Below are 12965 nucleotides of genomic sequence, written 5' to 3' on the forward strand. Positions count from 1 at the left end.
AATACATTGTTCCAATTCAAAAGCTTGTTCGGAATGAACATTCACACCGAAAAAAAACATACTTTGTGTGAATTGGTCTTTAGTCAGAGTGTTGACATCCAATGTAGAAAGCACCCTGTAAGTAGCTTACTTATACAGTAGTTGTGTCTGCATGTTAAACTGACATAAGAGAAAGTACTTTGAAGATCTTTTAACAGCTCATTTGGTTATCATCTGTGTTTCAGGCATCGATAAAGTAACAGAAAAGTCACAGGTTTCTGAGGACGGAAACACAGTGTTACTGCAACCCAGTGACACTGCTCAAAGCCAATCAGATCGCAGCTCTGAAACGGGAGTCAAAGACACTGAGCAGACCTCAGGTGGAGATGACAAGGTACAGCATCACCTGATGCCCCCTAAAATTTAACCGCTGTCATCAACGTAACAGTTTATAACAATAAAATATGTTCTTATGACATTTTTATGTAGTTTTTTTTGTTCTTTGTATCTATATCAAGTCTTTAAACGGGGATTGTGATGCAAGACGAAAGAGTGTGTCCTCTTTGTCAGACTGGTCTCCTTCTCCAGACTGGGTCAGTCATAAAACATGTACAAACTTACACACCTACAGTGTACTTGTGAAGACTCATATACTGTAGACTTCTGTTTTTGAATGAAGATATTTATGAATACTACACGTTAACACTAACCTGACCCTTAAATAGACATTTTTTGACATGTTTAGATTTTAATTAGGACCTTATTCTGCCCTTTCTTATTAGGAAGAACCATCCGCACTAGTCGGAAGTCAGTTTCACACATAAAGCAACTCATATTCAGTGTTCATTAATATGGCTGTTCTTGTTCAGGTCCTTTCCTGGAAGAGTAAACTTCCTCTGCAGACCATATTGAGACTCCTGCAGGTGCTCGTGCCACAGGTGGAGAAAATCTGCATAGACAAGTAAGATATAAACACACACATTTCCTGCTGCAAATGCATAACTTATTATGAGTCACACTGACAACTTTAAAAATGACACCACTTACAGTAGGTATCCAACCAGAATGACCCTTGCTATCGCGGGTATAATGCAGCGGTAAAACGTTAAATTCTCACACGTGAGACTCGTTCACAAAATCACCGCCAGGAGGCACAAAAGGACACTTTTTTTATTTCGAGTGATTATTATGATTAACATTGTTAATATTATTATTTGTATAGATTTATTTTTTTATTTTTTTTTACATTTTGATGTGTAGAAGGTGATCTATCAATGCAAAATGAGTGGCAGCATTAAAGTTATAGCTTAGTCAGCTCATGAATTGGTATACAGAAAAAAATGCTCGAATGTCAGCCTTTTTATATAAATGAAAACTGTTGCTTCATGGATATTAGATACTTCGTTATCTTGAAAATCTAAATGGAAATACATTGTGAACATTCATAATTGTATTTGTTAACCCTGCTGAAAAAAAAACAACGTATTTAATTAACGGCGTTAACCCATACTGTAATTGACCTGGCTAGTTAGTAGTGATAGACTAAAATACAGTGGTTCAAACCACGCTCATATGCGTAAAGAAATATGTGTGTGTGTGTGTGTGTGTGTGTGTGTGTGTGTGTGTGTGTGTGTGTGTGTGTGTGTGTGTGTGTGTGTGTGTGTGTGTCAAGGTATTCCCTATGTTGTGGGGACCAAATTTCCCCACAAGGATAGTAAAACCTGAAATTTTTGACATTGTGGGGACAATCAGTCTGTCCCCATGAGGAAAACAGCTTATAAATTATACTAAACGATGTTTTTTGAAAATGTAAAAATGCAGAAAGTTTTCTTTGATGTTTAGGGGTAGGGTGAGGGTTAGGGGATAGAATATAAAGTTTGTACAGTATAAAAACCATTATGTCTATGGAGAGTCCTCAAAACATGAAAACCCAACGTGTGTGTGTGTTTGTGCTTATTTTGTTGTTATTATATGTGATATGCCTCTTAAATATGGGTGTTTCTTTAATTTCGGGCACGTTCAGCACTGTGCAAAGTCTTGTTAAAACATTTTTCACACTCTTTCATTTGTATAAATTGTCTACTTACAATGTCCAACAGTGTATGCTCATGCATCTCAGGAGATTTGTGTAATTTGTGTCATTAAATTCTCAACACAGTGTCATTTCCAGCACATCTCAGATTCTGTATTGTGTTTAATAGAATTCTGTGCTGGAAATGATGCTCATGGAAATGACATTTTTTACCTTTTTCAAATAAAATGACCTCCTTTATCTTGCCAAGGCTAATTTCATCGCTAACATTTTATATATCCTAAGTAGATTCAATAGTAATAAATTAAATTATTATTTATTAATTAAATAATATTTTATTTTACATCTTTAATATTAAATAATATCATTATTATTATTATTATTATTAATAATAATAACAATTATTATTATTTTATATTATTCATATCTAAAATAATATTTTCACACTTTTTTTGCATAATTTGGCAAAATCCAGCTTGTTTGGAAATTACATCCAATGAAAAGCTTTATTTCCCTTGATTTTGGCTTAATTTCATCTTAAGCATGCTCTTCAGTGACACTTTTGTCCACTTGGTTAACAAGTACACTATCTTTAAAAAAAAAACATTATTAGGGGCAAAATTGTCCGGTGTGCTGGAAATGACACCATAACTGTGGGACAAAATTGTTAGAAATCCTTTTCACACAATAAATATTGAAATGGTTTGTTTATTATCTCTCTTTGTTAAGATGATCATCAGTTTTAAACATGTTATATTTGTGTTTTTATAATGGATTTCAAAGTCTGGGTTTGGGACAAGGCAATAACAGTAAAATGTGTACATAAAAGGCTTTTAAAAAGGGAGCAAATGTAAACGACGAAAGTCTGTTGAATTAATATTATGCTTGTATTTTACTTCATTTTTTATAATCATTTTTTTATTTATTTTTCAAAACCCTTTATTTCCATGTTGAAATTGGATTATGAATTCCATATTTTCAGTGTGATCTGTATGTGTACACTTAAGTTTCTTCTGGCTCTAGTGACGGTTTGAAATGAGTAAGTGAGGAAGATCTTTCTGTTCCTGTAGAGGTCTGACAGATGAATCGGAGATCTTGAAGTTTCTACAACACGGAACTCTGGTGGGTTTGCTGCCGGTTCCTCATCCCATCCTCATCCGCAAGTACCAGGCCAACGAGAGCACGGCTCTGTGGTTCCGCACATACATGTGGGGCGTCATCTACTTACGGTGAGATATATTTTGTTTAAAACCTATATAAGCTTAATATCCCATACAGATTCAGTTTATTCAATATGCTACAAATAAATAAATCAACATGCTGTTTCAGAGTTGAGCACTGAACTGAATCTCTTAGTTTTGCTCTGTGACCCCTTCTACAGGACAATGTGAAAGTTACACTCAAAGGAAGCATGCATAAAAAATAAATGTTTACATACACAAGGAAATAATATACTTTTATTAGGGCTTGTTTAACATGCGATTTGTCTGTATTGTATTTATAAGTTGAAACGTGACTAAATTAGAAACATCTCATACTGTATAAACATGATTTAAGTTGCTTCTTTTTTTTTTACATCTGTTTTTTGTTGTTTTAGTAACGTGGATCCTCCTGTGTGGTACGACACTGACGTCAAACTCTTCGAGATTGAGAGAGTTTAATGACTGATGACTATCAACTCAACAGATCTGACTCCATTCCTCCCAAAACATCCTGAAGATTTCAAAAAGATAAATTCAGCAAATATCATTCAATAAAGTCCAAGTTTTCATTTGTATTTTATTTTTCAGACGTGAATATATCCATTTAAACTATTCTTGAATTTAGTCAAAATGCTCATGTCCATTTTGTTTCCTGTTGTGGGTCAGCCAATGAGAGTTGAGACGTAAGCCCATGAGCAGTGAGAGCATTGTGTGTTTATTTGTTTTATGTTATTTTTACTTGTGAGAGCGCTTTGTGTGTGTGAACAGGTGTAAATGAACTCTGTATATAAACTTCAAGAGAGACTCTGAATTGTAATGAAACAAAAACCTTAATGATAAAGTCTGAAAATCTTTTGTGAATGCTGCTCGTACAGTTTTTATAGTTTTCTATCTTTCCAAAAGTCTAAACATTCTTAAAACAAGATACATTTACTTGTTAAGCCAAAAGTAAAATCAGTTAACATAAGACGTCTAAGAGAATACTGTGTATATTGAATTTAGAAAATATTAAGAGTTGAAAAATCTATAGTTTTATATGTAAAGTTAACTATGTGTGTCTGTGGTTAATAAATATGTATTGTTAATGTATATTGAGTTAAATATTTTCATAATATATTTTGTTCATTATATATACTGTATATATTAAGAGAATTCCAGTACAAAAGTGTAAACATTTAGATAAGATACATTTATTTGTAAAGCAAAATCAGTTAACAATATGAGAGCTTTGAGAATACTACATATCTTGATTTAAGAAAATTGAAAAATATTATATAATTGTATATACAGGTGCTGGTCATATAATTAGAATATCATCAAAAAGTTGATTTATTTCACCAATTCCATTCAAAAAGTGAAACTTGTATATTATATTCATTCATTACACACAGACTGATATATTTCAAATGTTTATTTCTTTTAATTTTGATGATTATAACTGACAACTAAGGAAAATCCCAAATTCAGTATCTCAGAAAATTAGAATATTGTGAAAAGGTTCAATATTGAAGACACCTGGTGCCACACTCTAATCAGCTAATTAACTCAAAACACCTGCAAAGGCCTTTAAATGGTCTCTCAGTCTAGTTCTGTACGCTACACAATCATGGGGAAGACTGCTGACTTGACAGTTGTCCAAAAGACGACCATTGACACGTTGCACAAGGAGGGAAAGACACAAAAGGTCATTGCAAAAGAGGCTGGCTGTTCACAGAGCTCTGTGTCCAAGCACATTAATAGAGAGGCAAAGGGAAGGAAAAGATGTGGTAGAAAAGTGTACAAGCAATAGGGATAACCGCACCCTGGAGAGGATTGTGAAACAAGACCCATTCAAAAATGTGGGGGAGAACCACTATGCACAGACGTATGCAGGACATGGGTTTCAGCTGTCGCATTCCTTGTGTCAAGCCACTCTTGAACAGACAGCGTCTGAAGCGTCTCGCCTGGGCTAAAGACAAAAAGGACTGGACTGCTGCTGAGTGGTCCAAAGTTACTTTCTCTGATGAAAGTAAATTTTGCATTTCCTTTGGAAATCAGGGTCCCAGAGTCTGGAGGAAGAGACGAGAGGCACACAATCCACGTTGCTTGAGGTCCAGTGTAAAGTTTCCACAGTCAGTGATGGTTTGGGGTGCCATGTCATCTGCTGGTGTTGGTCCACTGTGTTTTCTGAGGTCCAAGGTCAACGCAGCTGTATACCAGGAAGTTTTAGAGCACTTCATGCTTCCTGCTGCTGACCAACTTTATGGAGATGCAGATTTCATTTTCCAACAGGACTTGGCACCTGCACACAGTGCCAAAGCAACCAGTATCTGGTTTAAGGACCATGGTATCCCTGTTCTTAATTGGCCAGCAAACTCGCCTGACCTTAACCCCATAGAAAATCTATGGGGTATTGTGAAGAGGAAGATGCGATATGCCAGACCCAACAATGCAGAAGAGCTGAAGGCCACTATCAGAGCAACCTGGGCTCTCATAACACCTGAGCAGTGCCACAGACTGATCGACTCCATGCCACGCCGCATTGCTGCAGTAATTCAGGCAAAAGGAGCCCCAACTAAGTATTGAGTGCTGTACATGCTCATACTTTTCATGTTCATACTTTTCAGTTGGCCAAGATTTCTAAAAATCCTTTCTTTGTATTGGTCTTAAGTAATATTGTAATTTTCTGAGATACTGAATTTGGGATTTTCCTTAGTTGTCAGTTATAATCATCAAAATTAAAAGAAATTAACATTTGAAATATATCAGTCTGTGTGTAATGAATGAATATAATATACAAGTTTCACTTTTTGAATGGAATTAGTGAAATAAATCAACTTTTTGATGATATTCTAATTATATGACCAGCACCTGTATAGTTAAAAATAACAGCATGTGTGTTGTTAATATTTATTTAATGATAATATATACAGAGTTAAATGTTAATATATTTTTTACATATATGATAGATAGAAATACATTTATTTGTAAAGCACATAAAGGCAGCATAAAAGTAATCCATACAACTCCAGTGGTTAAATCCATCTTTTCAGAAGCAATATGATAGGTGTGGATGAGAAATAGATCAATATTGAAGTGCTTTTTTACTATAAATCTCTCTGCCCAGTAGGTGGCGATATGCACGAAGAATGCGAATTGCTAAAAACAAAAGATGAGGAATGAGACAGTGGAGAATGATAGTAAAAAAGGACTTAAATATTGATCTGTTTCTCACCCACACCTATCATATCGCTTCTAAAGACATGGATTAAAGTCGTATGAATGACTGTTACGCTGTCTTTATGTGCTTTTTGGAGCTTCAAAGTTCCGGCCACCATTCACTTGCATTGATTGTATGGACCTACAGAGCTGAGATATTCTTCTAAAAACCTTTGTTTGTGTTCAGCAGAAGAAGTAAAGTCGTACACATCTGATCCTGAGATCATGTAACCATAGTCTTCTAATGATATGTGTTTAAATCCAACTGCGGTCATGCAGATATGAAGATCTCCATCAGGCCTCCTACAGAATGCATACGGTAAAACACAGTAAGCGGCTGACACGCATTCACCAGCACAAACCAGGCCGAAAACCCGTAGTGCTGCTTCCCGACTCCATTCTGGAACTGTAGGTGAGAACCAAAAGGTGAAATCACCCAGAGCTGCACACACACATAACGCTAGACGGATCACATCAGTAGGTTCATTTATGTGTATTTAAAGGATGATTTGGTTGGTGTCTCAAAGGGGTCATATCAAACATCAATTACATAACTTTATATTTTTATCCTGAGGTCCAATTATAATGTTAGCAATGTTTTTTTACAACACCAGTCATAATTTAGTTTTCATAACAATTTTCCACCCTCTCCCATCTGAAATTAGTAACAGGGCATTGCTGTAGTTTTTAACTGCTCCAGCCTTCAATAACAGCCTCTTTGTAAAGCTATTGTACAATACACTGTGGCACATTCATAAAACAATCTGTGCTAAAAATGTGTTGCTCAAACTGTTCAGATCACAGTAAAATTATCATGGATCATGTTAAAAATAAACTTCAGCTGCTGGTTTCTAATGTCGGGATTCTTCAGAAGGATCTGCAGAGCTGTAGGTGCTACACACAGACAGAAACAGCACAAGGTTTGACAGGACATAATAGTCTCTATCATACATTCTTTTTATGCAACCTAGCCTTATAAAATCACATTACTATACCTACATTTTTGCAAAATGATTTTTAAGTGACTTGTTGTATGCTCATTAAAATGAACACTAGAGATGCTACAACAACAATGACTTTTATACATTTCTACACAAATCACAAGTAAAACGGGGTTAGGGTTTTCACGCTGTTCCTCACACAGTGCTATCTTATGACATCTAAACCCTTTTACTATAGTGCATGACTCATTTTAACATTTGCATTACATAATCAACTACATTTATGAGCTTGTTCAAGTGTGATCAAATTGCTCAGTAGCTCAACTGATAGAGTGTTGCACTTGTGTAAAGAAGTATGAGTCCTGAAGACCACACGAGTCAACACGTGAGCCAAAAGTGTCATAGAAGCACCACAATATGACATGGTTGTGTTTTTTATCTTTCATTTGCTTTTTGCACTATCAGTTAGGTTTAGGTTTAAGGTTTAGGGTAGGGAGGTTTTCAGACACATTGATGAATTCAATTGCAAAATGCAAAATTCAATTGCCATAGGCTTATGTTCACTAATATGGAAATAAATATTATATTGACTTCCAAAGCCACTTTTTTATTGTCTTAGCAGTGCTTTACTCATCTTCCACAATAATAGCAAGAACGCATTCTCATCTTGTGCAGTCACTAACGTCAAGCAAGCCTGAGTGCAGTTTGTTGTCTGTACAGCTGTGCGTTGCCTATTGACCTGTTTCATGTGACGTCACTGTATGACCGCGTCACCATATTTGTGACCAAAATACCATATTTCTTCATTGTGCTGTGCTGTAAGATGCGACAAATGTCGGCGTAATTTTTGTTTCTATTTATAAATCTTGAAAAGGTGACACTGCTGTTTAATTACCAGAGCCAAAATGTAATTTTTCTTTCAATAAAGTTTTATCTTTTAAGTGGCACAGCTTTATGAAGGGGGAGAGCAGGGATAAAAACACTTGTGTGTCTTTTGCTCACTTATACAGACATGTCAGTTACCTGTACACGTGTCAATTATATTTACAGTATGTCATCATCAATTCGGGTAAAATTAAACTGGAAATGCGCAAAGGACTATGCTATTCATAACACCCAGACTGTATAAAGGTATGTGATAATTGTAACACATTGTAATGAATGAAAAAGAATATACAGTACATACTGTATTTAATGTGCATATACTAATGTTAGTCAATAAACAACACATCCGAAAAACATGAAGCAGACTTTTTTCACTCCGCCAGACTACAATGTAAACATATTGTTCTTATTCACTAATATGCTTTGGTTGCTTTCTGTACATTTTTCATGAGTTAAAAGAAGCTCTTACATTCATATAGACGCTTTGTAATACTGTGACCAAATCAAAGCAGAAAACAACACAAACATGTGTAACTTCTGAATGAGAGATATTTACGGTGATGTACAAGCTGCGGGGAAAAAGTGAGGAAGTTCACTGAAACAGGTCAATGCAGCTGGAGTTTTGCTTACTGCCCCCTGCTGAAAACAGGTGGTACTTCAAGCTTAAATTGCTCCAATGGTCAAGTAGGTATAGCTGCAGCCGGAGATCTCCAAATGGGGGCGGAATCTCCAAAAGAGGGTAGGGTAGCTCCAGAAGGGGGCAGGGTTAATCCAGAAGGGGGCTGTGCCAGCTCCAAAAGGGGGCAACTCTTCCTTAGATGGTTAAGTTTAGGGAAAGGGGTAAGTTAGGGGCTAACTATATCTCCTGCCCCTCTTTGGAGCTCGGCTTGCAGCTATATCCTTCTCCCAATCCCAATGGTAGGAATATTCCTTTTTAAAGTCTGGGGACATGAGTGCTTGTGTTAATTATTTTAACACATTATTTTTTATGTAATCAATTGCACTGAATTAACACGTTAAATCAACAACTCTAATAACTAATCATAAATATATTAATCATTATATATTGAATTATTGAGTTGAGTTATTTGAGGGCCTTTCTCAGCAAATTCTATAAATGCGATTCATTGTGATAAATTTGATTAATTAATTGCCATATCATGTCATTAATTCGATTAAAAAATGTAAACAATTGACAGCCCTAATTTTTATGCAATGACGGCTAAACTGTAAAATTGATTGTTGTCCGTGGCAACCAATTTCCTAAAAAGCTGCGCTAGTTTCACGTCTCATATCACTCCACACCCTCTTTCATATCAAATAATAAAAAAATAATAATTTACTCAAATCAATATGTCACGTACGTTTATTTATTGGTAAGTAGCTTGCATTATGTACAATGAGTTGGTGGTCATTATCACAAAATAAAACCCCTCCGGGTGACACAAGACCCCTCCATTTCACAAGTTTATTTTCCAATTATGACCAAGTGACTGTACATTATCCCTTACTTGTGTACATGGTAACCATTCTATTGTATGGTAAGTTTGTAAGTTGGCTACATTGTTCAGTGGAGATTAAAAAAAAGTTCAGGTTCATCCTCTAACAAAAAAGTACCCTTGAAATATAGTCATTTAGTAGGTTATGTATGAGTACCATGGTATTCTGATACCATCATGGCACCATGTTTTTTCTACCAGGTTCCTTGGCAAGGGGAATGTTCTAGAAAATGCAACAAATGTCATGTTTTTGTGAGGGTGTCAAATATTATTGTGCATGTGTTTGTGTTATTGATGTCTGGGATCAGTCTGTCCGTCTCTACCTCCACATGAATGGAATCATCTGTTATTGCACCGAACCACAGTATCATGTATGTGCTTAAAATCAGCATGAGCCTTGATCTAAATAAAAATTTACATTTAAGCTGCAATTTTGATAATAAAATATGTACATTTAAATCAAAGTGTATTTAACACTTTGATCTGATCCTATATAAAAAAATATGAATAATTATTTGATAAAAAGTCTGCGAACAGGACATATTTGTGTACCTGGTGAGGATCTTGTAATTATGACTGAGTCTTTGGAATGAGCCCAGAGTAAATACATCTGTAAGAAGAGAGATCAGTAACAGAGATACGAACAGATCACCTTACAAAATACACACAATTTTATTAAAGCCCAGTAGACTGAAACTACAACACACCGGTCTGAATGAAACTAAACACCAACTCATTACACAGAATAATTAAAGTAAATAATCTGTTCTGTGTGGGAAGGTTATGCTGAGGTCACAGGAAGGGTTTGGCTCTATTTAGATTTGAATGGTGTAATATTTGTAATGTATTGTGTTTCCCACCTGCAGGGCGATGAATGGAGCTTCAACGAAAGGGAATATGACTTTACAGGCTGGACGATACCGCCTCATGAGTATGAAGTAACCCATCTTGAACATACACAACAACAGACTGCACCCCATAAACAACAACAGGATCACTGGTGCACAAACACACACAAAGTATCAGACAGATACAGTTAGAGTGACAGATGATTTTACATTATAGCAACTGAAGTATAAAGTAAATAAGTAACAATGACTGGTCATTTTTTCATTACACCATTATTTAAACAGGCAAATCTCTTGAGAACAAGATTTTTAATTACAATGGTGGCCTGGTACGTTATTGCTATCGTCATCTGCCATTAAAAACTCTGGCTGACCATGTTTCAAAAAAACAGCTCGACCAACTTAAGTCACTATGACCTGTTTTTCCTAGCAGGAATGATAGGTGGTATTGTGTTGAGTATCTTTAATGTACTGTAAGTGATATTGAAGTTTCTTTCTCAAAATAAAAGTACTGAGAGGTTATGTACTACAAGTATAAGACAGAAACATTTAGACAGGTTCCCACACCTTTTAACCAATAAATGTACAGTCATTTGAGGATAAGGAATTTTAAAGATCATTTTAGATTGTACTTACAAAGAGCAATTTTTAGCCACTGAAATATTTTAGAACTGAGTATAACTGTAAATATCACACAAAAAATAATTGTAAGACTTATGCATTTCAATTTCATGACAATTTCTTCAAATTGAATTGAGTAATCTTTAATAAAATATCATATTAAATAAATAATAATAATTTAATTAACTTAATTTTGTTAAACATTTCACAATTTAATTTGAATTTATGAAACTGAAATGTTTAAATCTTAAAAATAGGCTAAAATATTTTTGAGTATATAGTCAAAATAGAAATGTCAGATTGTATTAATTTCAATGACTTTTCCAGGCTTGGAAATCACAGTTTTAAATTTCCCTGATATTTCCAGGTTTTCCATGACTGTTGGACTGATGAATGTTTTTTTTTTTTTTTTTTTTTTTTTTTTGGAATGTAAGAATTTACATTCCAAAAAAAAAAAAAAAAAAAAAAAAAAAAAAACATTTTAAGATTTATGCATTTCAATTTAATAACAAAATTCCATCCAATTGAATTGAGTAATCTTTAATCAAATAAAATGTAAAAAAAAAAAAAAAAAAAATACAACTTTTTTTTTTTTACATTACATATTTAATGTAATGTAAAAAAAAACTATTTTTTTGTATTAAATTGAAATGTGCAAATCTTTAAAATAGGCTAAAGTATTTGTTTTGAGTGTAGCTAGCCTGTTACCTTTAACCGTGACGCCCTCTGCATGATGGTCAGTATAAGAGGTGATTTCCGTTTGCCTCTGCGCCCAAAGTAGGTACCACAACAGACTCAGTCTCCAAGAGCTCCAAAGGATGGAAGGCATCTCCTGTGACCAGAGCAGCACCAAAGAGCACTAAATGCAGTCCAGCAGTCCAGAGATCATTCCATTTCCACTGGGACCCCAGAGCATAACAGGACCCGAACAATCTGTAGCATCCACAGATGACACTGCTGGGTTCTGATCATGCTCCAAATCTGTTGTACGCTCCGCAGGTCCGGAAGAAGTGTTCATTTGAGAAGTTCTGACCTTCACAACAACCTTAGATCCTGCCAGGTGTTGACCTACTCTCTCACTCTCCTCAGACCCAAGCAGAGTGTTTCTGTGTGGTCAGTTTTCTGCCAGGCCATCATATAACACGCCTCATATATTGGGTGTGTCATTGTGCTCAGAGTGAGATAAGTAAGTTTGCATTAGATTTTCACCTTCATTTTCAATATACATTTACATGTCAATTTCACTAGAGACCACTAAACTTAAACAAGTTTATTGTCTTATGACATTTATAGACAGAGTAATGCATGGTAAAATTACATCTTACTATATACATGTATATAGTAATTATAATTATGCATGGTAAAACTCAATTTTAAAGCTTTTTGCATGGCATTTGTGTAGTGTGCATGGACATACAGGGTGGTAAAAGGTGGCACCTCCCATGTGGCATTAGATTTCTTATACAAAATATGAGATTTCTGGGGGGTTTTTTGTTGTGTTTTTTTGTGTTTTTTGTCTCTGAATAATGACGGCATTAATGTTACATCAATGTATTGTAATTATAGGGGAGACCGGGGCTAGTTGTCACTAAGGAAGTTGTATCAAGGGCTACTTTCTCACAGAAGTTTTGTATGCTGGTCTTAAATTGGAATGTATTATTATTTTGTGTGTGTGTGTGTGTGTGTGTGTGTGTGTGTGTGTGTGTGTGTGTGTGAATTCTGTCATTCAAACTAAATAACCAATATCACATTTTAACTAT

At 35.1% G+C, this 12965-nt stretch overlaps 2 protein-coding genes across 3 annotated transcripts in view; one reads left to right on the top strand and one right to left on the bottom strand.

The window, feature by feature from the left end:
• Window positions 1-4270, top strand: part of LOC127423150 (protein HID1-like) — a 24039-nt gene extending 19769 nt beyond the window's left edge. The window contains exons 15-19 of one of the 2 annotated variants that reach the window (XM_051667258.1): window positions 225-373; window positions 498-572; window positions 849-940; window positions 3082-3240; window positions 3609-4270. In XM_051667258.1, the coding sequence (XP_051523218.1) occupies window positions 225-373; window positions 498-572; window positions 849-940; window positions 3082-3240; window positions 3609-3672 (539 nt within the window). In that variant the 3' untranslated portion in view covers window positions 3673-4270. Of the gene's footprint in view, window positions 1-224; window positions 374-497; window positions 573-848; window positions 941-3081; window positions 3241-3608 lie in introns of those variants that run through there. The other variant, XM_051667259.1, reaches the window with a different exon arrangement.
• Window positions 3686-12183, bottom strand: LOC127423225 (proton channel OTOP3-like). The gene is made up of 5 exons (XM_051667364.1): window positions 11914-12183; window positions 10597-10733; window positions 10289-10346; window positions 6678-6817; window positions 3686-3724 (listed from the first exon to the last, which is right to left on the bottom strand). The coding sequence occupies exons 1-5, from the start codon at window positions 12032-12034 to the stop codon at window positions 3686-3688; spliced, it is 495 nt and encodes a 164-aa protein (XP_051523324.1). The 5' UTR covers window positions 12035-12183.
• Between the last annotated feature and the right edge of the window lie 782 nt (window positions 12184-12965).

This window comes from Myxocyprinus asiaticus, chromosome 32, assembly GCF_019703515.2.
Source record: "Myxocyprinus asiaticus isolate MX2 ecotype Aquarium Trade chromosome 32, UBuf_Myxa_2, whole genome shotgun sequence".
NCBI classification, from domain to species: Eukaryota; Metazoa; Chordata; class Actinopteri; order Cypriniformes; family Catostomidae; genus Myxocyprinus; species Myxocyprinus asiaticus.